The following is a 27,777-nucleotide window of genomic DNA, read 5'->3' on the forward strand; positions in this document are numbered from 1 at the left end:
GGCTTAAACGATATTACTATCAAGAATAAATACCCCTTGCCACTAATCACAGAGTTATTTGATAGGGTTCGTGGTGCCCGCGTTTTCTCCAAACTCGACTTGAGGGGAGCTTATAATCTTATACGCATCCGAGAAGGGGATGAATGGAAGACTGCCTTCAATACCCGAGATGGGCATTACGAATACTTGGTGATGCCGTTCGGTCTCAGTAATGCTCCTGCTGTTTTCCAGGGATTCGTCAACGAAATCTTTCGTGACATGTTATATCAGAGTGTTGTGGTATATTTGGACGACATACTGATCTTTTCCAAGAATCTTGTTGAACACAGGACTCAAGTCAAAGAAGTGCTCCACCGTTTACGAGAGAATCACCTCTATGCTAAGCTTTCCAAATGTACCTTTGAAGTAACATCAATTCCGTTCCTCGGTTATATCATCTCGGGGACGGAGCTTCGCATGGATCCGGAAAAGCTTTCTGCCATTCGTGACTGGACTCGGCCTCTTTCTTTGAAAGCAATACAAAGGTTCCTGGGCTTTGCGAATTACTACAGGAAATTCATTAGAGGTTTCTCCACCATTGTTGCGCCCATTACTGCCCTGACAAGAAAGGGTTCCAATCCAAGTTTGTGGCCTCCCGAAGCCATTGAGGCATTTTTCCACTTAAAGTTAGCTTTCATGGCCTCTCCAGTTCTCCAACAACCAAATTTCGATGAACCTTTCTTCCTAGAGGTTGATGCATCTTCAGTCGGGGTTGGGGCTGTTCTCTCTCAGTACTCCTCTGATAAGAAATTACATCCGTGTGGCTTCCACTCTCGTAAATTCTCTCCGGCCGAACGAAATTACACTATTGGAGACCAGGAACTTTTGGCAATTAAATCCGCCTTGGAAGAGTGGAGATACCTTTTGGAAGGGGCTAAACATGTGTTTACCATTTACACGGATCACAAAAATTTGCTGTACATCAAATCCGCACAATGCTTGAATCCTCGCCAAGCAAGATGGGCACTTTTCTTTACTCGATTTTCTTTTATTATCAAGTACCGGGCCGGGACTCTCAATATTAAAGCAGATGCGCTGTCCCGTTCACAAGTTTCCACAGACGAGGATGAATCTCTTGAGCGGAGTTTAATTCTAAATCCAGTTTCTGTCTCTGCTGCTTTAACTACTCCAGCTCCTCCTCCTGGAAGAATGTCCATACCAGCTGGGTTCCGGCCAAGAATACTACAGTGGGTCCATAACTCCAAGTTTTCCGGTCATCCCAGTGCCCAGAAGATGTACAAGTTTCTGCAAAGGTCTTACTGGTGGAACACCATGAGGAAGGATGTACAAGATTACGTTAATTCTTGTCCACAGTGTACACAACATAAATCTCCTCGTCTGCCTCCTGCAGGGTTACTTCGTCCTTTGCCTATTCCTGTGAGACCCTGGACTCACATTTCCATGGACTTCATCACTGACTTGCCCTGTTCCAAGGGTTGCAACACCGTCTGGGTAATCGTTGACCGTTTTTCAAAGATGGCACACTTCGTGCCTTTGACTGGTCTACCGTCAGCTCCGAAACTAGCTCTACTGTTCATCCAAGAACATTTTCGGTTGCATGGGTTGCCACAAGAAATAGTCTCTGACCGTGGGGTACAGTTCACCGCCAGGTTTTGGAAAGCCCTCTGTTCGACTCTACAGATTAAACTTAAGTTTTCGTCCGCTTATCATCCCCAAACGAATGGTCAAACGGAACGAGTCAATCAAGATCTAGAGACTTTCCTTCGTTTGTATCTCTCCCCTTCACAGGACAACTGGGTGGAGTTGTTGCCTTGGGCAGAGTTTGCCCATAACCATTCGTTTCATTCTTCCACTGGGGAATCTCCATTCTTCGTTAACTACGGGTTCCATCCACGTGTTCCAGAATTTCCAAGCCTTCCGATAGAAGAGGTTCTAGCTGTAACGTCCACTCTACGACACTTCGGACAAATTTGGAGTAAGGTTCATGCTAATCTTAAGAAGGTTTCAGTCCGGTACAAGTTCTTCGGAGATAAGAAACGGCGAGCCGCTCCTCAATACAAAGTTGGTGACAGGGTATGGCTGTCCACACGTAATCTCCGGTTAAAGGTGCCCACCATGAAGTTTGCTCCAAGGTTCATCGGTCCTTACCCTGTGCTACAAGTCTTAAATCCTGTGGTCTGTAAGCTGGGTTTGCCTTCCCACCTTCGAATACCTAACGCCTTTCATGTTTCTCTCCTCCGTCCCCTCATTCTGAAGCGGTTCCTCTCAGCATCCCCTAGGCCAACGTCTGTAGTGACTGAAGCTGGAACGGAGTTTGAAATCAAAGCTATTCTTGACTCTCGTTATCTTCATAAAAAACTACAGTACTTGGTAGACTGGAAAGGTTATGGTCCTGAGGAGAGAAGTTGGATTAATGCTACTGAAGTAACGGCTCCCCGACTGGTTTCGGATCTTCCACTCCAGACATCCAACTAAGGCCGGAAAGTGTCCAGGGGCCACTCCTGGAGGAGGGGGTACTGTCACACATCGCAGGCAGCGGCGGCCACGCTTGTCCCTGCGGGTGACTTGGTCTGCCCGGCGCCTCTCTCCCCCCGGCGGTCTTCGGGTCCCGGCGGCGGGTCGGTGCGTTCCTCCGGCGGCTTCCCGGAGCGAGGGCGCCGCCATTGTGAGTGTGGTCAGGGAGGCGGAGCAGGTCTGACGTCACCTGCCTGCTCCGCCAATCAGGCAAGGGCGGGGAATTCAAAGCCAGACGCCGGGCAGAGATCCGGTGCCTGAGTATCATCGATTCTGCCTCAGAAGCTGTGATTTCCAGAGCTCCTACGTTCCTGCGGTCTCCGTGTCTGCATCTCCGTGCCTCCAAGCATCTCCGTGCCTCCAAGCATTTCCGTGCCTCCAAGGACCCCCGTGCTTCCAAGCGCTCACGCGCCCCCACGCACCTTCGTGCCTCAATACCTGTACCTCCAGCACCTCAGTGCCTCCAGCATCACCGTGCCTCCGGCACCTCAGTGTCTCCAGCACCACAGTGCCTCAGCACTCAGCATCACCGTGCCTCCAGCACCTCAGTGCCTCCAGCACCACAGTGCCTCAGCATTCAGCATCACTGTGCCTCCGGCACCTCCGTGCCTCAATACCTGTGCCTCCAGCACCTCAGTGCCTCGGCACTCAGCATCTCTGTGCCACCGGCACCTCCGTGCCTCAATACCGGTGTCTCCAGCACCTCAGTATCTCTAGTACCTCTGTGCCTCAGCATTCAGTATCTTTACAAGTCTTGTCTTTCAGGAAACCTTCAAGTATTCTTCCGTGCTTCCTGCCTGCCGTCTTAATCCTGCATGAGGAAGACCTACATCCGGCCATCTCTACTGCGACCCAGTAGCGGTTCCTCTTCCCAGTCATCGGAAGAAGCCCCGAGTCCACAACACTCCCAAATCAGGTCAGTGATATTAATGCAATGTCCATTTCTGCCAGGAGAGTATTATGGACACGGCAGTGGACAGGTGATGCTGATTCTAAAAAACACATGGAGGTTTTGCCTTATAAGGGTGAGGAATTGTTTGGGGACGGTCTCTCGGACCTAGTATCCACAGCAACAGCTGGAAAGTCGACTTTTTTACCTCAGGTTTCCTCACAGCCTAAGAAAGCACCATATTATCAAATGCAGTCCTTTCGGCCTCAGAAAGGCAAGCGGGTCAGAGGCGCATCCTTTCTGGCCAGAGGCAGGAGTAGAGGAAAGAAGCTGCACCAGGCAGCCAGTTCCCAGGAACAAAAATCCTCCCCTGCTTCCACTAAGTCCATGACGTTGGGGCTCCACAGGCGGAGCCAGGTGCGGTGGGGGCGCGTCTCCGAAACTTCAGCAACCAGTGGGTTCGCTCACAGGTGGATCTCTGGGCTGTACAAATTGTATCTCAGGGATACAAGCTGGAGTTCGAGGCGACTCCCCCTCGCCGTTACCTCAAATCAGCCTTGCCAGCTTCCCCCAGGGAAAGGGAGGTAGTACTGGGGGCAATTCACAAGCTGTACCTCCAGCAGGTGATAATCAAGGTCCCCCTCCTTCAACAGGGAAGGGGTTACTATTCCACAATGTTTGTGGTACCGAAACCGGACGGTTCGGTGAGACCCATTCTGAATTTAAAATCCTTGAACACTTATATAAAGAAATTCAAGTTCAAAATGGAATCGCTCAGAGCGGTTATTGCAAGCCTGGAAGAGGGGGATTTTATGGTGTCGCTGGACATCAAGGATGCTTACTTGCATGTCCCCATTTACCCACCTCACCAGGAATACCTCAGGTTTGTGGTACAGGATTGTCATTACCAATTCCAGACGTTGCCGTTTGGTCTCTCCACGGCACCGAGAATATTTACCAAGGTAATGGCCGAAATGATGATACTCCTTCGGAAGAAGGGAGTTATAATTATCCCGTACTTGGACGATCTCCTCATAAAGGCGAGGTCCAGAGAGCAGTTGTTGGTCAGCGTAACACTCTCTCAGGAAGTGTTGCAACAGCACGGCTGGATTCTGAATATCCCAAAGTCGCAGCTGATTCCTACGACGCGTCTGCTTTTCCTGGGCTTGATTCTGGACACAGAACAGAAGAAGGTGTTTCTCCCGGTGGAGAAGGCCCAGGAATTGTCATCTCTGGTCAGGGACCTCCTGAAACCAAAACAGGTGTCGGTGCATCACTGCACGCGAGTCCTGGGAAAGATGGTGGCTTCATACGAAGCAATTCCCTTCGGCAGGTTCCATGCAAGGATCTTTCAGTGGAATCTGTTGGACAAGTGGTCCGGATCGCATCTTCAGATGCATCGGCTGATCACCCTGTCCCCGAGGGCCAGGGTGTCTCTGCTGTGGTGGCTGCAGAGTGCTCATCTGCTCGAGGGCCGCAGATTCGGCATACAGGACTGGGTCCTGGTGACCACGGATGCAAGCCTCCGAGGATGGGGGGCAGTCACTCAGGGAAGAAACTTCCAAGGGCAGTGGTCAAGTCTGGAGACTTCACTACACATAAATATACCGGAACTAAGGGCCATTTACAACGCCCTGAGTCAAGCAGAGCCCCTGCTTCAAAACCAACCAGTGCTGATTCAGTCAGACAACATCACGGCGGTCGCCCATGTAAACCGCCAGGGCGGCACAAGAAGCAGGATGGCAATGGCAGAAGCCACAAGGATTCTTCGATGGGCGGAGAATCGCGTGCTAGCACTGTCAGCAGCGTTCATTCCGGGAGTGGACAACTGGGAAGCAGACTTCCTCAGCAGACACAACCTCCATCCGGGAGAGTGGGGACTTCATCAAGAAGTCTTCACACAGATTACAAATCGTTGGGAAATGCCACAGGTGGACATGATGGCGTCCCGCCTCAACAAAAAGCTAAAAAGATATTGCGCCAGGTCAAGGGACCCTCAGGCGATAGCTGTGGATGCACTTGTGACACCGTGGGTGTACCAGTCGGTTTATGTGTTTCCTCCTCTTCCTCTCATACCCACGGTACTGAGGATAGTAAGAAAGAGATGAGTAAGAACTATACTCATCGTTCCGGATTGGCCAAGAAGAACTTGGTACCCAGAACTGCAAGAAATGATCTCAGAGGACCCATGGCCTCTGCCTCTCAGACAGGACCTGTTGCAGCAGGGGCCCTGTCTGTTCCAAGACTTACCGCGGCTGCGTTTGATGGCATGGCGGTTGAACGCCGGATCCTAACGGAAAAGGGCATTCCAGATGAAGTGATTCCTACGCTGATAAAAGCTAGGAAGGATGTGACAGCTAAGCATTATCTCCGTATATGGCGAAAATATGTTGCTTGGTGTGAGGCCAGGAAGGCCCCAACAGAGGAATTCCAGCTGGGTCGATTTCTGCACTTCCTACAGTCAGGTGTGACTATGGGCCTAAAATTGGGGTCCATAAAGGTTCAGATTTCGGCCCTATCTATTTTCTTTCAAAAAGAACTGGCTTCACTGCCTGAGGTTCAGACGTTTGTTAAGGGAGTGCTGCATATTCAGCCCTCTTTTGTGCCTCCAGTGGCACCTTGGGATCTTAACGTTGTGTTGGATTTCCTGAAATCCCACTGGTTTGAGCCACTTAAGACCGTGGAGCTAAAGTATCTCACGTGGAAGGTGGTCATGCTGTTGGCTTTAGCTTCAGCAAGGCGTGTGTCAGAATTGGCGGCTTTGTCATGTAAAAGCCCATATCTGATCTTCCATATGGACAGGGCAGAATTGAGGACTCGTCCCCAATTTCTCCCAAAGGTGGTATCAGCGTTTCATTTGAACCAACCTATTGTGGTGCCTGCGGCTACTCGGGACTTGGAGAACTCCAAGTTACTTGATGTAGTCAGGGCTTTGAAGATCTATGAAGCCAGGACGGCTGGAGTCAGGAAAACTGACTTGCTATTTATCCTGCATGCATCCAACAAGCTGGGTGCTCCTGCTTCAAAGCAAACTATTGCTCGCTGGATCTGTAGCACGATTCAGCTGGCGCATTCTGCGGCTGGACTGCCGCATCCAAAATCAGTAAAAGCCCATTCCACAAGGAAGGTGGGCTCTTCTTGGGCGGCTGCCCGAGGGGTCTCGGCTTTACAGCTTTGTCGAGCTGCTACTTGGTCGAGTTCAAACACATTTGCTAAGTTCTACAGGTTTGATACCCTGGCTGAGGAGGACCTTGAGTTTGCTCATTCGGTGCTGCAGAGTCATCCGCACTCTCCCGCCCGTTTGGGAGCTTTGGTATAATCCCCATGGTCCTTACGGAGTTCCCAGCATCCACTAGGACGTCAGAGAAAATAAGAATTTACTCACCGGTAATTCTATTTCTCGTAGTCCGTAGTGGATGCTGGGAGCCCGTCCCAAGTGCGGACTCTCTGCAATACATGTATATAGTTATTGCTTAACTATAGGGTTGTTGTTATGAGCCATCCGTTGAATGAGGCTCAGTTGTTGTTCATACTGTTAACTTGGTATGGTTATCACAAAGTTGTACGGTGTGATTGGTGTGGCTGGTATGAGTCTTACCCTGGATTCCAAATCCTTTCCTTGTTGTGTCAGCTCTTCCGGGCACAGTTTCCCTAACTGAGGTCTGGAGGAGGGGCATAGAGGGAGGAGCCAGTGCACACCAGATAGTACCTAGTCTTTCTTTTAGAGTGCCCAGTCTCCTGCGGAGCCCGTCTGTTCCCCATGGTCCTTACGGAGTTCCCAGCATCCACTACGGACTACGAGAAATAGAATTACCGGTGAGTAAATTCTTATTTTTTTCTTTTTTGTCTCTTTCACCCAAAATGAGTCTTAGTTGCTATGGGTTACGCCTCCGACGCACAAGGAGATTGCACTGATTAATTTTATATTTGACACTTGTATACTACTGCGTCCATCTCTGAATCGGGCACTGAGTCCGATTTCTGTATACGAAGTGCTACGATGTAGCTACTTTCCTAAAGTACAACATAAAGCTGTTCTGTAACCCAGGAACAGAAAAATAAACAACTATAGTGCTTGCTTTGTTATTAACTTTTTTTTTTTTTTTCCGATTCGTTTTAATTTTTCTCTCTCACCCTTTGATACAGAAGCATGAACTCTATTTGGTTTGGAATTTAGTAGAAAACGATCCTCTTCCACTCATTCCCTAAGCCTTATAGTGATTTGTCTTTACTAGATGTGTTGACATTCTTAACATTATGTACGTAAATAAACATAGGACATTTATGCAAATTACACTTTAGTCAATGCCTATGCTCCCCCTAATGCTTATTAGCTCCCATACACTGATGGGGGAGACAGATTCAGCTACATTCCACTAGCGTTATAGGATTATCTGTGCCTATCTGCTTTTATTTATAGTTTAGTAGAGTAGCATTAATATGTCTCCTTTTTGATATCTTTCATTGACATACAGTTTTCACACAAGGTACTTTGCTTCATAAATACTTTCCTTTCCAAATGTTATTTCTCCAGTTTCTGTATTTCAGAGAGTGCCAGGAAGAAACAGGAAGGTGTAGTGAGCGCTTCCAGGATATATTTCACAGAGCACACCCCCCCACAGCCACCTACATCACCGCCCAGCCTAAAACTCCGCACCATTATGGACCTCAGTCCTTTCACAATCACTGACCAGACACCAATGGAAATCGTGGTGGACATTTTCCGCAAACTTGGATTGCGCCAATGCTTGGTGACACATAACGGGTGAGATCTGATGAAGACTGTTTTTTATTTATTTTTTATTTTTATTTTTTTGTGTGAAAAATAATGGCAGTAATGTCTCACTCCATTTCAGTCAGTGTATGTAGTTATACAGTTGGGCCATTCCACTGTCACATATGGGACATTTGAAACATCAGTTTTTGATCAAACTTAACACAATAATTTTTTTTTATATTTATAAAAAATATGCCTAGTTAGTCACTTTGATATTACATACATATTTAAGAAAAAAACAAAACAAAAAACTGTTATACCTAACACAATATCACGAAATGTAATTGTCATGTATGGGACAAGAAATGTCCACCACCGTCTTGTAAAGGAAATGTCTACTTGATAATTCCCCTCAACTCCAAATTAAGAGCCTTCATTTAAAAAAAAAAACCTGCTGTATGAGAGAGAGCAATAATTTTGTAACCTGTGTTACAGAATTTTTTTTTACAGTGTCACATACAGTATGGGTTATGTTTACTCCTTTTCATGGAATGGCCCAGTTGCTGTTTGTGGCGTGCACATACCTTTGTACAATATGTACACCTACAATATTATATGCTGTATATTATATTATATTATATCCTATATAATAAAATACAACTCTGCTCCTCACCTCTGTTATGTGCTCAAACTGAAAGTGAAACTGTAGGGAGATGTTATAGCAGCCTATCTTCTAATCTGCTGCTGGTAATATTAAAAATACTGATCTGACTGTTTCACACTTGCTGCATACGGAGAGATGGGGCTGGTGAGAGAGAGTGTGGGTAGGGGCAGATAGGGACTGTGGGAGAAAGAAAGAGGGCAGATAGGGACGGGGGGTGGGGGGGGGGGTGTAAGGGCGGATATGGCATGAGGGGAGGAGAGAGTGGGGGTGAAGGGGTTGGATTAGATAGAGACTGGGGAGAGAGTGGAGTTGTAGGGGCAGTGGAGAGAGAGATGCAGATTTTTGTTCAATATAGTCACCTCTGTGTGCCACTGACGGACACACACACACTCTTTCTCTCTCCATATGTACACTGCACCCCCCACCATATACTGCCCCTATATACACTGCATCCACATCCTCTTCCATATTCTGCACCCCACACCATATACCGCCCCTATATACACACTGCACCTCTATACCCCTCCATATAGTGCCCCCTATATACAGGGTATCCCCTCCACCATATACTGCTCCCGCCATATACCGCATACACTGCACCCCCTTCTCTATATACTATGCTACATTCCCAGGTTACTTGCCATCCAGGGACTCTGCAACAAGTAGCTGCAGTTACCAGGAGACGGATGCAGGGACCACCAGACGGTCCCACGGTGTGGCCACTTACCGGCGGGGGGGGGGGGGAATGAGTTACATGCCATGCCCAAACCCCTCCGGCCAGCTGCTGGTGGCTACTGGTGTCCTCTACTCCCTAGACTGGCCGGGGGCTGTGCGGGAAATGGTGAGCTTTACATGTGCCAGTACTGGTGTATATGGGATATAGTTAATATACAGACTGTCGGGATCCCAATGCCGGAATCCCGACAGCTGGTAAAATGCAGCTGGTCGGAATATCAACTGCTCCCCCGGTATTCTCACTCGAGTAGTGGTTTCACACCACCACCCGAAGGAGTATAGAACCCGTAACCAGGCCCGAAGCGTGGTGAGCGCAGCAAGCCCGTGAGAGAACTCACTGCACTCGCTGCTGATATTACAGCTGGTGAGATGCCGCTGTCGGGATCCTGATATAGTGCAGCATCATTATAGCCTGCCCATTGCAGATATACAGCATCTATATTTATAAAAGGTTAACGCTACACACACACATACACACACACACACACTCTCTCTCTCACACTCTCTCTCACACACACACTCACACTCTCTCTCTCTCACAGACACACTCAGCATGATAAAACCCTGGGTCCCAGCAGCAGGACTTTCCAAACACGGAAGCTCCTGTGTGATTAGCGATCGCCCTCCTAATATAATCTGGCCCTGGTGTCTGTCATTTTGACAGGCTTTTTTAGCTAGTTATAACATATTTGTACATGATTGCTGCATTTGTGAAATTATATAGCATTTGCTCACCGTGTATGCTGATGCTAAAGGGACACTTGGCACATAATGCTGCCATTTATGTAACAGCACATAGCACTTTAGGGAAAACACATTGCATAATTTGAAGTATATATTGTATAGTATTGTACCTTTTTTTTTTTTTTTTTTTTTTTTTTTTTTACATGCAGTACTCTGTTTCTTCCACTAGATGTCATGTTGAAGCAATTGCTATGCAGGCACTGGAAAACTCCAATAAGTAAATAGAAAGACTTAATGTATGCTGTATGCAGACTGGTTTCTACTAAAATAGAGCTACTGTGAATGTGGTGATCACCAACTAAAATCTGTACCAGCAGCAGGCTACACAAACTTGGCTATTCACTGTATAACAGTGGAAGCCAGACCCAGTCTAGCATGGGGAGGAGTCTCAGTGGGGAAGGGCATAACAAAAAACAACCCCCCCACCACATACAAATAAAAATACTACCTGCCCCAAGGTGAAACGCTTTGGTGAAGATCAGAAGACTTCAGAGACGGCATATGAGGTACCGCACAGCGGCCGCGCGGCGCGCCATGCTCCCACACAGAGGCACTACAGGGTGCAGGGCGCAGGGGGGGCGCCCTGGGCAGCATAAATGACCTCAATTTTCGACAGGCAACAGGGGACATAGTGCCAGGGCACTGTCCTAACTCCCGCCAGTATAAAGATTTTGACTAAAATTGCGGGTCTGAAGCGCTGCATTGTGGGGGCGAGGCTTAGCCCTCATAGTTCACTCAGCCAGCGCCATTTTCTCTATCACAATCGCTGGCCCTTCCTCACACTGCTGGCAGTATCAGGGTGTAAAACGAGGGGGGGGGGGGGGGGCGCAGTAAATGTGGTAAAATATATGTTAATATATATGGGCTGCAGGTTTGGCCATTGTACAAGTGTGCAGAACCGTCTTTAAGCGCTGGGTGATAAGCTGAAAACTCTCTGTGTTTTCTCTGACAGAAATTACTGGGAGTCTGTCCCCTATATGTCGGTAGATGTTTAGTACACACGTGTCCGCATGTCTGGGGCGGGGTGCTTCCCACAAACGACTGGAGGAGTGACCATGTCGGCACCGGGTATATGTGTGTCAACATATTGGTACATTACTGTTTTTCCACAAAAGAAAACTATATGGGGGACTCTGATGTGTGTGGGTGCCCCTGTCGGCACCACCAATATCTGACTGAGTAAAGAATTTGAATGATAATATGATGCATATCAAAAACTATACATGAATATATGTAGTAAGTTTGCATAAATCTGTGACCCAGCCACAGACGTAGAAATATCTATGGTTGTCATAGCTATATCTCTCTCAGACCCCTCGAGGTCGCAAAAAAATTGGTTATTTTACTCAGTTACTACTCCATGAGATCGACACGGATGCTATTTCCTAGGTCGACCGTAAGGTTTCCTGATTAGATCAAATTATATAGCAATCAGTACATGATTTATACGTATTAAGAACTTATTAACGTCACTAGGGACCCTGTGTTCCTGACAAAAGTGTCCATATATGAGGATATATATGTATGTGTGTGTGTGTGTGTGTGTGTATATATATATATATATATATATATATATATATATATATATATATATATATATGTATGTAGACAAATCTTTATAATAAATACTGAGGTAACGTTCCTTCTTCTCATGTGCTGAGCGCTCTGTTTCAAAAAGTCTAGGTCAGTCCTGACAGGATGGTTTCAAATCCTCAAGGGAATTGCGATTGTTATTCTTTTCCCGCCAGGATAGAATGAAGTGGGAACCCCTGTTCTGCACGGGGTCCTGTCACAAAGGATCGCATGCAGGAAGCTATGTGATATTCTAATTATGTGTCCACGCGTATGTGAGTTACACCTGCCATTGCATGCACATGGGGGAGTTGTGTATATATATATATATATATTAAAAAAAAAAAAAAAAATCGGTTACGTGGTCATCCGATATATATAACCTGGGGGAGAGATTGGATACTCCTTACATTGGGTCATATCGAGGACACTGCAGCATACTTTTGTGCGACTGCAAGATATAGGACTCTTGGGTTTGAGGGCCAATGCCATGGCGGTCTCGGCTAGGAGGGCGTTGTGGATTCACCAATGGAAGGCTGATGCTGATTCCGAAAGGAAATATAATCTTTTCTCTATGCAGGTAATGCCTGGTTTGGTGACGGCCTAGTTACTTTGATCTCGGCAGATGCCGCTGGTAAGTCTACCTTCTGGTCCTATGTTCCCTCACAACGGATGATGACGCCTCATTGTAGGATGCAGTCATTTCAGCCGAATAGATACAGATTCCCCTTTCTTTGCAGATACAGGAAGGAGAAAAAGGAAGAAGTCGCCTCTTCAAGATTACGGGAAAAATCATCATCTGTCTCTACCACATACACACCATAATGCTGGGTCTCTATTGCGGGAGCCCACACCGGTGGGAACACGTCTAAAACTCTTCAGTCAGTCCTGGATCGAACCTGGACCCGTGGATTTTAAGAGTAGTATACCAAGAGGGCATACTGGAGTTTCCAGAAGCTTGCCCTCACTGATTTTTCAAATCGACCTTACCACTTTGTCTCCGGAAGGGGAGGTGGTATGCGACGCAACAAGGGTTGTGTCAGTATCAGGTCATTGTCCTGGTGTCCCTGTCAAAATTGGGAACAGGCTACTATTCAGGCCATTCCTAAATCTGAAATCCCTCAATTTCTACTTAAAGAAGTCCAAATTCAAGATGGAGTCTCTCAGGGCAGTGATCTACAATTTGGTTGAAGGATAAAGGTGGTCTAATTAGGTTTTCCTCCGCATTAGCTTATCTGAGGGTGCAATTCAGGATTGTCATTACCATTTTCACCAGGGTGGTGGCGGTAATGAGGGTTTTCTTTCACTTATAAGGAGTCACACTTTTCCCGTACTGTGACGGTCTCCTGATAACGGCAAGATTAAGAAACCAGTTGGTGCAAGACGTTGCACTCTTCCTGACAGTTCTTCGACAATATGGTTGGCTCCTGAATTTGCAAGAATCACTGTTAATCCCAACAACGCGGTTGTCAGGATTTTCGGAATAATACTGGATACAGAACGGCTGAGAGTTTTGTTGTCTTCCAGTGGAAAAGGTCCTGATGATCCAGAGTCTGGTCAGACCAGCAAGTGGGTCAATCCTTCGAGGCATTCGGTTGCTGGTGAAGATGGTTGCGGCCTACGAGGCCATTCATTTGGCAGGTTTTAGGCCAGGGTGTTCTGAGGGGACCTGTTGGACAGGTGGTCCGGTTTCCATCTACACATTCCCCGGAGGGTAATCCTGTTTTCCAAGACCAGAATCTCACTCCTTTGGGGGCTGCGCCTTTCTCCTTGCATAAAAGGGCGCAGGTTCAGGATCCAGAACTGGATCCTGATGACCACGGATGCATGACTCCGGGGCTGGGGAGCAGTCACACAGGGGGAAAACTTTCAAGAAAGAGGGTCAAGTAGGACTCTTGTCACCACATAAATGGTTTAAAGTTAAGGGCCGTTTACAATGGTTTTTCTACAAACGAAAAACAGTGCAACAATGGCAGAAGCCAAAAGGATTTTCTGCTGGACGGAAAAAACCATACAAGCGCTCTGTCAGCGAGGTTCGTTCGAAGAGTGGACAACTGGGAAGCTGACTTACTCAGCAGATATGTTATCCATCTAGGAGAGAGGAGTCTTCGTTAGGAGGTCTTCACGGAAGTGACAGGTATTTGGGGAATTCCTCAAATAGACATGATGGCGTCTCGTCTCAACAAGAAAACTCAGTGATCTTATTCCTGGTCGAGGGACCATCAAGCAATAGCAGTGGACGCACTAGTGACACCGTGGTGTTTCAGTCGGTGTATGTATTCCCTCCGCTTCTACTATTTCCGAAAATGCTAAAGATCATAAGAAGAACGGATGTTCAGTCGTTCCTCATTGTTCTGGTCTGGCCAAGAAGGGCTTGATATCCAGATTTTCAGGAATCACTCATAGGAGATCCCTGGCCCCTTCCTCTACGAGAGGCTCTGTTACAGCAGGGGCCGTGCGTGTATCAAGTCTTACCGCGGTTACGGTTGATGGCTTGGCGGTTGGACACCAGATACTAACCCGAAAAGATATTCCCAGTGAAGTCATTCCTACACTTCTTCAGGCTAGGAAAGGAGTAACGGCGGAACATTACCACCATAGTTGGAGAAAATATGTGTCTTGGTGTGAATCCAAGAAAGCTTCTACAGAAGAATTTCAGCTAGGACGTTTTCTCCATTTTCGGCAAGCAGGTGTGGATGCGGGCTGAATGTTAGGCTCAATTAAAGTTCATATTTCGGCTTTATCAATTTTCTTTCAAAAAGAATGGGCCTCCCTTCCAGAAGTTCAGACTTTCGTGAAAGGTGTGCTGCACATCTGACCTCCATTTGTGCCCCCAGTGGCACCATGGGATCTTAATGTGGTGTGGCAGTCCCTTCAATCACATTGAGTTGGACCTTTGCAGAAGATAGAGTGGAAAATTTTAACTTGGAAAGTGGTCATATTATTGGCCTTGGCAGCTGCAAGGCGGGTGTCTGAGTTGGCGACCTGGTCTCACAAGAGCCGTATTTAATCTTCCATGATGATAGAGCAATGTTGACAACAATTTCTGTCAAAGGTGGTTCATCTTTTCACATGAACCAACCTATTGGGGTGCCAGTGGTTACTGACACCTTCACTGAATAAAAATCTCTCGATGAAGTTAGGACCTTGAAGATTTATGTCTCCAGGACGGCTCGTCTGAGGAAAGCAGCGGCTCTGTTTGTCCTGGATGCTCCTAACAAGATTGGGACTCCTGCTTCCAAGCAGACTATTGCACGCTGGATCTGTACTACGGTTCAGCATGCTTATTCTACGGCTGAATTGCCGTTACCGAAATCAGTGAAGGCCCACTCTACCAGACAGGTGGGCTCGTTCTGGGCGGCTGCCCGGGGGGGGTCTCGGCATTACAACTCTGCCGAGCAGCTACTTGGTCGGGTTCAAACACTTTTGCAAAATTTTACAAGTTTGTTATCCTGGCTGATGAGGACCTCATGTTTTGTCAATCGGTGCTGCAGAGTCATCCGCACTCTCCCGCCTGTTTTGGAGCTTTGGTATAAACCCCATGGTCCTTATGGAATCCCCAGCATCCTCTAGGACGTATGAGAAAATAGGATTTTAATACCTACCGGTAAAACCTTTTCTCTTAGTCCGTAGAGGATGCTGGGCGCCTGTCCCAGTGCGTACTGTATCTGCAGTTATGGATTAGGGTTACACACAGGTTGTGTTACGGTGTTTTATCAGCATATTGCTGAAAATTCTTCATGCAGTTGGCTTGGGTTCTATTGAATGCCACGTTCTGCGGCATGTTTGAGGTGTGAGCTGGTAAGATGCTCACCGTGATTTAACAATAAATTCTTTCCTCGAAATGTCCATCTCCCTGGGCACAGTTCCTTAAACTGGAGTCTGGAGGAGGGGCATAGAGGGAGGAGCCAGGTCACACCCTTTGAAAGTCTTAAAGTGCCCATGTCTCCTGCGGATCCCGTCTATACCCCATGGTCCTTATGGAATCCCCAGCATCCTCTACGGACTCAGATTTTCACGCAAGTCCTAAAAATAGATTAAGAGAACCAAATCAAACAAATGAGAGAAAAAATTAGACATGCTTATTTTTTTATTGAGGAAAATGATCCAGTATCACATATCTGTGTCAAAAGTATGTGAACCTTTAGGCTTAGCAGATATTTTGAAGGTGAAATTATCTGGTATTTTCAATGTATGGGATGACAATCAGGTGTGAATGGACAACATGATTTTTTAAAAGAACAGGGATCTGTCAAAGTGATGTTCACAACACATGTTTGTGGAAGTGTATCATGCCACGAACAAAGAAGATTTCTGAGGACCTCAAAAGAAGAGTTGTCGATGCAAACAGCCTGGAAAAGGTTACAAAACCATCTCTAAAGAGTTTGGACTCCAACAATCAAACAGATTGTTTACAAATGGCAGAAATTCCAGACTGATATTATTCCCCCCCCCCCCCCCCTCATCCCCAGGAGTGGTCGACCAACAAAGATCACGCCAATATCAAGGCATTTAATAGTTCAAAAGGTCACAAAGGAATTCAAGGTAACCTGTAAGCAATTGAAGGGCTTTCTCATATTAGCTAATGTTAATGTTCATGAGTCCACCATCAGGAGGACACTGAACAACAATGGTGGGCATGGCAGAATTGCAAGTAGAAAGTCGCTGCTCTCCTTGTGTCGGATATACTAGCAAGTCCAGCAGACATTACCAGGCTGTGGCCAGAGCATGGGGAGAAGGTAAGGCATTGGTTCCGCTTAGAAGGGGAATACGGACACAGTCGCACTGTTTTGGGAGGAGACTACCAAACAGTCGCTGATGTGGCTGCCACCTCGGGTTAACCAGCGCTAGGCCTTAGGGATCAGAGGCTCCAGGAATAGTATGAGGCTGCGATCCCTAGGGTGGATGTCAGCAGTGGGGAGTCAGACGCTCTCCTGGTCGCCCCTCCCCCGGTTCATGACCAGTTTCCTCTGAGTCTCCCGCCATGAACAGTTTCCCGCTTCCATCTCAGACGCTGTACACGAAGGGGTCCCAGTCGCAGCATAGGCGGCTGTGTGACTGGTGCATCTGTGTTCACTGAGCATCTGTGTTCACTATAGGTTCATGGAGCGGCAGTGTACACTAGTAGCGTCTGGATCCACTCAGCGTTCGCTAACGTATTGATCTGTCCTGGAAGCTAGGTGAGTCTCCCTGTATCCCACTCTACTAAGTACAAGTAATACAGCACTAAGGGGCTGATTTATTAAGCTCGGTGAAGTGATAAATTGGAAGGTGATAAAGTACCAGCCAGTCAGCTCCTGTCATTTTTCAGACCCAGCCTGTGACATGGTAGTTAGGCTCTGATTGGCTGGTGCTTTATCACCTTCCACTTTATCACTTCCCCAAGCTTAATAAATCTGCCCCTAAGTCTCTACCTTTTGAGTATGAATAGTTAGATAAGTGCCTATTGCATATGAGTCTGTACACTATTGCTGTTGTTTATTTCGTTTTGTGTCTGAATACGGTAGATCTGTTTAAACATGATTCAGTAATGTATTCTCCTACATACTTGAAATGTAGTTGATGATGTGCTCATATTGCTTATTATACTAATGTATAACATGTGACTGACTGCTAGTGTGATTGCTGACTTTACTATATATTTTGTCAGTTTTTTCTATTCCGATACTCAATGCTGGTGTATGGGTAGGGTCGGATTGTAGGTCACTTTAAAAAGCTTAAAGTGATTACAGTCACAAATTGTGTAGTACACTGTGGAAGTGTTGATTATTTATCATGTCTAAGAGCGGCAAATGTGAGGAAGATACACTCAAAGCAACACCAGCACTCATATCATGTTTGTCTTGCAAAGCTGGGTTAACCTATCAGGGTCTGGTTCAGGATGGTTTGTGTGCAAATAGTTTTAGCTTTCACCAGGGTCTCTTGAAAAATACAGGGCAGTTTCAGGTGCAGGTTGATCCAGCTTGGGCTAGGATAGCTGAACGGATGTTTCCTCCAACTCCTGTACCAGGGATAGGTTACACGATTAATCCTTACATGGAGCTTCCAGCATGAGCCTCTCAAAAGAAACAGGCTGATAAGCCAGTAGTAAGTAAATCTTCATTCTCACAGGCTACACGTTTCAGATGAGGATTCATCGGTGGGTGAAAGCTCAATAAATTCTACTTTGGAATACGAAGAGGAGGAGGAAAGTCTCAGCTCAGTGGATATAGCTGAGTTAATTAAAGCAATGAAAGCCATACTATCCTTAGAGGATTCAGCAGAGCCTGTGTTAAAAACCAAGACACCTGTGTTTAAACGTCCCAAAACAGTTAAGACTGAGTTTCCAGGGTCAGATCAGCTGACTGAAATCATGGAAGAGGCTTGGGCTACGCTCAATAAGAAGTTTAGGATTCCTAGGAAATGGAATTCCAATTATCCTCTTCCAGCGGGGGATTGTTTAAAAAGGGAGGTGGCTCCTAAAGTAGATACACATGTGATTCGATTAGTGTGAAAATCTACATTACCTTTGCCTTCAACATCATTAAATGATGTCACGGATAGGAGAGTGGATGGTTTTTTTTAAACTATTTATTCCCTGTCTGGGGCAGTCATAAGGCCAGCCATGGCTTCAGCTTGGATGGCAAAGGCCCAGATGCATTGGAGGGGGATTTTTCAATAGCATCTAGAGAGCAAAAATCCCATATACTGTAGCACATATAAAACAGGCTGCAATGTTCTTGGAAGAAGCAGCATTGGATATGGGTACTATTGCCTCCAGGGCATCAGCTACAACAATAGCTGCTCACAGAGCAGTTTGGCTATGTACGTGGAAAGCTGATTCAGAATCTAAGAAGGTTTTGGAATCTTTGCCTTTTTCTGGAGATACAGGTTGAGCATCCCATATCCAAATATTCCGAAATACGGAATATTCCGAAATACGGAATATTCCGAAATACAGACTTATTTGAGTGAGACTGAGATAGTGAAGCCTTTGTTTTCTGATGGCTCAATGTACACAAACTTTGTTTAATACACAAAGTTATTAAAAATATTATATTAAATAACCTTCAGGCTGTGTGTATAAGGTTTATATGAAACATAAATGAATTGTGTGTATGTACACAAACTTTGTTTAATGCACAAAGTATATGATAACATTGGCTAAAATTACCTTCAGGCTGTGTGTATAAGGTGTATATGAAACATAAATGCATTCTGTGCTTAGACTTGGGTCCCATCACCATAATATCTCACTACGGTATGCAATTATTCCAAAATATGGAATAATCCGATATCCAAAATACTTCTGGTCCCAAGCATTTTGGATAAGGGATACTCAACCTGTATTCTTTTTGGTAAAGAATTGACAGATATTTTGACATCAGAAGCAGACTCCAAGAAGGTAAAGTTTCCTTCCACATACAATTTCAAACCTAAAGTTTCGGCTTTTCAGCCCTTTCAGTCTCAAAGAAAAGCTAAAGGAAAAAGTAACGGCAGGCAGTCCCAATAGAACAAGTCTGGTAAGACTAAAAAGCATTGGGCTATCAGAGGACCGGTTGGTAAAACAGATAATAAGCCATCAGCCTGATGGTGCGAGCCTCCACCTAGGGGATCCCAGGGTGGGGGGTGCGACTTCTTCAGTTTGCACAGATCTGGCAGCAGTCTACAACTGATGCCTGAGTGCAGAAAGCAGTATGTCTAGGTCAGGAGTCAGGGAACTTTTTTACCTTTTGCCCCAAAATATATTTAGATATGCCGTTACCCCCTTGATTTGAAAGGAAGGAAATCATATATTATTGTGCATATATACTGGTTATCACTGTTTATACGGCATTTCTGAGCTACGGTGTGTGTATATATAATACGGGGTGAACTAACAGCGCCAAAAATAGAGTAGAGTATTTTTCACAGTATGTCAGCAAAAAAGAAAGAGAGAGATATACAGTCTCTATGTGCCACTCCCTTATGTGTAAAGGGCGTCTGCTGTGTCTTAAATAAGACCCACACTAGTACATGTGTAGGATAAGATTTAAGCGACCAATGATGGCATCAAGTGTTAGGGACTGTGTGTTACTTAAAAAATGGGATTTATTACAGAACAAAAACTATTTAAAATTGTACACAAAAGTTGCAAGATAAAAATAAGAACAAAACGGCACAACAGATAAAAAGAATAATATAGCAGCAAAAAATAATTAAAAAATAAAAGTCACAGTACGTAATAGGTCAAGGATGCAAATCAGTACGTAAAATAGCTTAACTGAGGATTGAAATAGTGGTATCCGGATTCATCCAACGCGTTTCGTCTGGTCTGACTTCATCAAGGGATACCCCTTGATGAAGTCAGACCAGATGAAACGCGTTGGGTGAATCCTGATACCACTATTTGAATCCTCAGTTAAGCTATTTTACTTACTGATTTGCGTCCTTGACCTATAACGTACTGTGTACTGTGATTTTTTAATTATTTTTTTATTTATTTCATATGTTTATACAAAAAAAAAATTCATATAAGTTTTGCAGTCCCCCATTTTTTGTGCTCCTTTTTTATGTTTTTTTATGTATTTTTTTTTTTTTTATACTTAAAATAACTTTTATGTGTCTCCTGAATAGCGTTCCCGCTAGAAAACATAGATGTATTGCTGCTATATTATTCTTTTTATCTGCTGTGCCGTTTTATTTTTATCTTGCAACTTTTGTGTACAATTTTAAATAGTTTTTGTTCTGTAATAAATCCCATTTTTTAAGTAACACACAGTCCCTAACACTTGATGCCGTCATTGGTCGCTTAAATCTTATCCATTTTATTTATCATATATATATAATATATATAATGTATGTGTATATATAAAATATTTTTTTTATTATTTTCGCAATGAATGGGTTAATTAACACTTCTCCTCAAAACACCAGAATGAATGTAAGAAAGATGGATGAGGGGAAAGGTGGGATATGACTTTTAGGAGACAGATGGTCACATCCTCACCTCGGTAATGTCAGTGGGAATTTCCCACTGTTATGTGGGCCACTGTCTGATCCTGCGGAACTCCGTCAGCGGTCAGCCACTGAACACTTCAAGTTCTGTGTGTGGGTTGGCGGGCCGCGGGTGGGAGGACAGGACAGCGCAGGACGGGCGGGCATGAGGGAGCGCGGTGTGACATTAGCACATCACACCGTGGCCAGGAACACAGCACAGGGCGGGCAGGAGGGAGCACGGTGTGACATCAGCACGTCACATCGCAAGCCGGCCGGTGCTGGACGGGGCTGTCTCAGCAGCACGACTGTCCATTACCCCCAGGAATATCATTTTTACCCCATTTGGGGTAATTTACCCCTGTTCCCTGACCACTTCTCTAGGTTATGCTTTTGCCTTCAAGAAGCACCCTCCTCGAAGGTTTTTTGTGCCATCCCGTCTCGGGTAGAGACGAAGGCCAGGGCTTTGCAAGAGGCAGTTCAGAAACTGCTTCACTCAGGAGTAGTCATTCCAGTTCCTCCTGCACAACGAGGACAGGGTTTTTAATCTCCAACCTTTTTCTAGGTCAGAAGCCAAATGGGTCATTTTGGCCCATTCTCAATCTCCAAGTGCTGAACAAGTACATTTGGGTAAAATTGGTTTCATATGGAGACTTTACATTCCATCATTTTGGCCATGGAGCCAGGGGATTATATGGTATCCCTGGATATACAGGATGCTTACCTACATGTTCCTATAGCACTGTCTCATTAGTGCTAACTCAGGTTCGCTATCCTCCAACAGCATTTTCAGTTCCAGGCCCTACCTTTTGGGTTAGCCACAGCCCCCAGAGTATTTACCAAGATTACAATGGTAATGGCAGTTTATCTCCGCCAGCAGGGGATGAGAACTTTTCCATAGCTTGACAATCTTTTAATCCTGGCACAGTCGCAGGAATTGCTCCTATGTCATCTGCAACAGACAATAACGTGTCTGCAAAGGCACGGGTGGCTCATAAATTGGGAAAAATCGTCTCTGGTTCCGTCACAGCGGATTACTCACTTGGGGGCTGTACTGGATTCAAGTCTTCAGAGAGTAAGTTTACCTCTGAACAAGATATCCAAGGTTCAGTCAAGGATTCAGGACTTGCTACACGGTCAAAAGGTATCTATTCACGCAGCAATGCGTGTGATGGGTTTGATGGTGTCAACATTCGACATGGTGGAGTAGGCACAGTTCCACTCAAGGCCTCTGCAGCATCTGATTCTTGCCAAATGGAATAAGTTGCATCAGACGATATAAATGCAGACTATGCTTCTTACAATAGAAGTAAGAAGGTCATTAGTCTGGTGGCTACAGACATCCCATCTGGACAAGGGGAGATCCTTTTGGATATCAGATTGGGAAATTCTGACACCAGATGCCAGTCTCCAAGGCTGGGGAGCAGTGTCAGGAAGGTTGTGTTTCCAGGGGAAATGGACCAAGGAAGAAGGTTGCCTACCAATAAATATATTGGAACTTCGGGCCATATACATGGAACTGATTCAGGCAAAGGACATTCTTCGGGAAAAACCAGTTCAGATCCGCTCTGACAATGTGACGGCAGTAGCGTACCACAACTATCAGGGAGGAACTCGCAGCTGAAAAGCGATGAAGTCACATACTAAAGTGGATAGAACTTCATCATCCAGCCTTGTCCGCAGTGTTCGTTTCGGGAGTCCTAAACTGGGAAGCAGGTTTTCTCAGTCGACACGCCATTCAGGCAGGTGAATGGGCTCTACACCCGAAGGTCTTCCAGACTCTAGTAGACAAGTGGGGGTTGCCAGAGATAGATCTCATGGCGTTCCGTCAGAACAACAAAGTTCTCGCATACGGGTCAAGAACAAAGGATCCCAGGGTCTTTCGGTGAGATGGGACTTTCATCTGGCTTATAGTATGTGTTCCTCGAATCATCCTATTACCCAGGGTGGTGAGAAAGATAAAGCAAGGAAAGGGTGCTGTGATACGAATAGCTTCGGCTTGGCCCAGAAGGCATTGGTACACAGATCTGCAGAGAATGTCGATGGATGTTCCACTTCTGCTCCCTCAACGTCCAGATCTACTGATGCAGGGTCCTTGTTATCACAGACATCTGGATTGACTGACTGTCTTTGACGGCGTGGCTCTTGAAACCTCTATCCTGAAGTCAAGAGTATTCTCACCACAGGTAATTCAAACGATACTCAGAGCAAGGAAACCTTCCTCAGCTCGCATTTATCACCGAATATGGCAAACCTATGTTCATTGGTGCAGTGAACGGAAAATGGACCCTAAGTCTTTCAGAGTTTCCAGGATCTTAGCATTCCTTCAGGCAGGAATGGATAAAGGTTGAAAGTGGCTTCCTTGAGAGTGCAAGTGTCAGCATTGACTGGTTCCAAAAGAAAATTGCCAACTTACAGGATGTGCGCACTTTGTTCTAGGGAATGCTGCGCATTCAACCTCCTTTTGTTCCTCCTACAGTGCCTTATGACTTATATTTAGTCCTAAAGGCCCTTCAAGTTGCCCCATTTGAACCACTTAATAAAGTGGATCTAAAATGGCTGACAGCTAAAGTTCTCTTTCTACTGGTCATGGCGTCAGCTAGAATAGTGTCAGATTTAGGGGCATTGTCATGTCGTTCCCCATTTCTGATTATTTTTTTTATCCAGAAAAAGCAGTTCTCGGAACTAGATCTGAGTATCTTCCCAAGGTGGTGTCTAAATTCCACCTTTACGAAGAAATTGTAGTACCGGCATTCCAGGTACCGGGTCTTTCTGCGGGAGATGCATAGCTGCCTTAAGGATGTACGTGGATCGTACCAGTGCCATCAGAAACAAAGATTCTCTCTTCATTCTCTATGGATTTCACAAGGTGGCCTGCTGATAAGTAGACAGTGCCAAGGTGGCTTCGGATGACGTATTTCAGAAGCATATTCTCAAGCTGATCTTCCTGTTCCGGCTAATGTCTCTGCTCACTCTACTCATAAGGTAGGTCCATCATGGGCAGCACAATGTGGTACTTCAGCAGAACAAATATGTAAGGCAGCCACATGGTCTTCCATTAACACATTCATTAGACATTATGCCATGGATACCTTTGCGCCTCATGACGCTGAATTCGGGCAAAGGATTCTCCTGTCCAATCAGGAGCGTCCCCACCACTAAATTGCTTTGGGGAATCCCAAAGTTATCCTGTGGATAACCTGTGGACCCTGCTGGAGAAATATACGTTATGGTAAGAACTTACCGTTGATAACGGTATTTCTCTTAAGTCCACAGGTTCCACAGGGATCCCACCCTGACGCACCTGATTTGAGGATCCTTTTACTCACTAACCTCTTCCTTGTACGGAAGGGTCTGTATGTGTATTCTTCTCGCCTGATTAGGGCTATCTATGATACTCCTGCTTTTGAGCTTTGGGAATACAACTGATTTGCCTGAGCCAGGAGGCGGGGATATATGGACGGGCCCGTTGCATGCTGGGAGGCCGAAAAGCTTTGACCGATTGGTGCAAATCCGCTGTCGCTTCATCATATCCCAGTGTTATCTTGTGGAACCTGTGGACCAGTGACGTGCGGTGAGGTCCGGGCCTGGGGAGGCACTGCAGCTAAACCCCCCCCCCCCCCCCCCAAAAAAAAAAGTGCAGTCCCCCCACACCACTAAAACCAGCACCAGGCAAAACCTGCCAGGGGGGATAATGCCATAGCAGGGGAGACACTCAGTGTGGGGTCCCCCTGCCATGCCATTAAACACCCCCCAAACCAGTCAGCCCAGGGCTGGAATTCCTCGGAAAGTGGGGCCCCCAAAAAATCTAAATGGGGTCCCCCCTCCCGAGCAACAACCAGCACTGGGCTGATAGCCCAGTGCTATGCCCCGCACCCCTGGTGGCGGTTGGTGCGGGGTTCATTGTAAGCTAATACTGTTCTTTACAGGTGGCCTACAGATCCCAGCAAGCCTGCCCCAGCATGCTGGCACTTGGAGAACCACAAGTGCCAGCATGCCCGGACATAAAGGGCCCGCTGGCACCTGTAGTCCACCTGCAAAGAATAGTAATATTGTTCTTTACAGGTGGCCTACAGGTCCCAGCAAGCCTGCCCCAGCATGCTGGCACTTGGAGAACCACAAGTGCCAGCATGCCCGGACATAAAGGGCCCGCTGGCACCTGTAGTCCACCTGTAAAGAAAATATTGAAAAAAAACAAGACACATTCTTTAAAAAATCCTTTATTAAACTGGGTCTTCACCTGGGGGCGGCGGCCTTTAAGCTCTTTTGCATGGCCGCCGCCTTCCCAGGGCTTCCGGCGTCTTCACCTGGGGGGGCGCCACCTCCCCAGGGCTTCTGGGGTCTTCCTCCGGCGTCTTCACCTGGTGTGCGGCGGCTGCTAAGCTCTTTTGCATAGCCGCCGCCCATCCAGGACTTCCACGGCGTCTTCAGGAGCTCTTCTCCGCTCCTCCTCCGCCGTCGGACTGACAGCCGCTGCCTCGCGCTGACTTATATAAGTCAGCGGGAGGGGGCGGGGCGATGACACGGCGAGCCATGATTGGCTCGCGGCGGCCATCTTGAATTTCAAAAATGACGCTGAGGCGCCATTTTTGAAATGGGTACCGCTTCCGCTGCCAAACTCTACACAAGGGGTCTGAATGCCGCGTCCCGCCGCCGCTACCGCCGCTCGCCTCTCTGTCGCCAGCACCTCCGCCGCCCGGGCCGCCGCATCCCGCATCTCCGCCGCCCGCACCTCCGCAGGTACCGACGCCCACACAGTGATTGACAGCGGATCCAGTGACGGATCCGCTGGCCAATCACTGTGCCTTCACTCACAGGGACGTGCTTTCATAGGATGAAAGCACGTCCCTGTAGGAAAGCGGCACCACTAATGGTGCCGCTTTCCCCTGTTATTTCAATGGGCTTTTCCTGCCCATTGCTAGGCCCCGCCCGCGCCCACCCCCGCTCCCCATACCTTTCCTAATCACTACGGGAGGCACCGCGATCGGTGCCTCCCAAACTGATTTTCACATAGGTAAAATAATAAAGAAGATACTTATGTGTCATAAGTATCTTCTTTGTATTATTTTACTCATTAATGACAGGGGAGGCACTGCCTCCCCTGACTGCACGTCCCTGCTGTGGACTTAGGAGAAATACCGTTATCAACTGTAGGTTCTTACCATAACGTATATTTTGTAATAGCCAAGTCAAAGTCCTGACCTTAATCCAATTGAAATTTTTTTTGGGAAGGACCTGAAGCGAGCAGTTCATGGGAGGAAACCCACCAACATAACAGAGTTGAAGCTGTTTTGTATGGAGGAATGGGCTAAAATTTTGGCAGGTGCAACGCTTTCTATTTTTATTTATTACAGAGTTTACAAGAAATAACAAGAAAGCACTAAATTAATGTAACTTCACAATGTGCATTGAGCCCTCCAAGCAGCAAGTAGTAGTGACACAACCCAAATAAGTTAAAGAATTTTTGCTCGAAAAGCAGTGACATTGATTGATTGAGGTTCTAAATTCTGAATGGCATGATGCCACAAAACTGTCCCTTTAATGTTTGGCGCAACTGCTTGTTTTTCATCAATATACAGAGTGGCCCGTACCTGTGGAAACACCCTTCTAAACAGGAAATGAGTAAGGAAATATTAATCCAGTGTCTACACATATGACATGGGAGTGGGGGAAAATGTTTTAGGGTAAAGTTTTCCCCCAATCCCATATCATATGTGTAGACGCTGGATTAAGCCCTTACTCCTTTCCTTTTCACAAGTGTTTCCACACTTATGGACCATTCTGTGCTATGAAATAATGTGGAGGTTGGACTGATTTTATTTGATAGGTTTAATTAACTAACCATACTATAACTTATAAAATGTACATTTTAATTATTATTATTATTATTTTTTTGTAAATCACCAGTCACAAATTACAGGCATAACAATAATACATGCTCTAGACCAGGCATTCCCAACCTCGGTCCTCAAGGCACACTAACAGTCCAGGTTTTAGTGATATCCAGGCTTCAGCACAGACGTTTAAATAAAATAACTGAGGTACTATTTAAGTCACCTGTGCTCAAGAGTGGATATCACTAAAACATGGACTGTTAGTGTGCCTTGAGGACCGAGGTTGTGAATACCTGGTCTAGAGCATGTATTATTGTTATGCCTGTAATTTGTGACTGGTGATTTAAAAAAAAAAAAAGTATGGTTAGCTATTCTTGAGACAGCTGTAGTGATTTTGAGAACAGTTTGGCACTATTAACTGGTCTTCCTCTGTTCATTTCCAGGAGATTGTTGGGCATTATAACAAAGAAGGACGTCCTCAAACACATAGCGCAGATGGCCAACCAAGATCCAGATTCTATATTATTTAACTGAACATTTAATTGCGTATTCTAAACTGTAAATCCTGTGAAGCCATAACTTTATGGTGTATCTTACACCTTCAGACTGTGAAGAGACATGTCTTGCTTCATGTATTGGAGCTACTGGCACTTTATTTTGGCTGATCTGCTGAAATGTTGGCAGAATATATGTGCAGGTCCCTACGGAGGTCATCACCTCCCCTGTTATGCATTGACTGATATCTGTGCTCTTTTGCTGCAGTATTTGTGGGTCTGCCTTCTTAGCTGATACACCTAATAAAGAGGCAACTTGTTTGGACAAAGCTGTAAAGTCTTAACCGCAAATGGTATTTTTACAGACAATAAACCTTTAATTAAAATGAACAATGCATATATATTCTACATATTTACCTGTAAAGGTCGGCCGATATCACTGTATGCAATAATGGAGGTCTTTGGCAAGGATTATAAAGTATTCTGTGCCAAGAAATTAATTTCAATTTGTCACGTCAATACCACTTTCTCAGCGTTAATTTACAGTCATCCTGGATTGGGCAGTGTATTTAAATTATTTTCTCATACGTCCTAGAGGATGCTGGTGTCACTTCAAGAACTATGGGGTATAGACGGGATCCGCAGGAGACATGGGCACT

General features: G+C 46.0%; 1 protein-coding gene across 9 annotated transcripts in view; it reads left to right on the top strand.

Annotated features, from left to right (window-relative positions):
• The window catches only part of LOC134948811 (H(+)/Cl(-) exchange transporter 5-like), a 389,251-nt gene extending 361,740 nt beyond the window's left edge, over nucleotides 1-27,511 (top strand). For all 9 annotated transcript variants that reach the window (XM_063937054.1, XM_063937053.1, XM_063937050.1 and 6 more), the window contains 2 exons: nucleotides 7,952-8,168; nucleotides 27,068-27,511. In XM_063937054.1, the coding sequence (XP_063793124.1) occupies nucleotides 7,952-8,168; nucleotides 27,068-27,158 (308 nt within the window). In that variant the 3' untranslated portion in view covers nucleotides 27,159-27,511. The remainder of the gene's footprint in view (nucleotides 1-7,951; nucleotides 8,169-27,067) is intronic.
• The last annotated feature ends 266 nt before the right edge of the window (nucleotides 27,512-27,777 follow it).

Source organism: Pseudophryne corroboree, chromosome 8 (assembly GCF_028390025.1).
Source record: "Pseudophryne corroboree isolate aPseCor3 chromosome 8, aPseCor3.hap2, whole genome shotgun sequence".
Lineage (NCBI taxonomy): Eukaryota > Metazoa > Chordata > Amphibia > Anura > Myobatrachidae > Pseudophryne > Pseudophryne corroboree.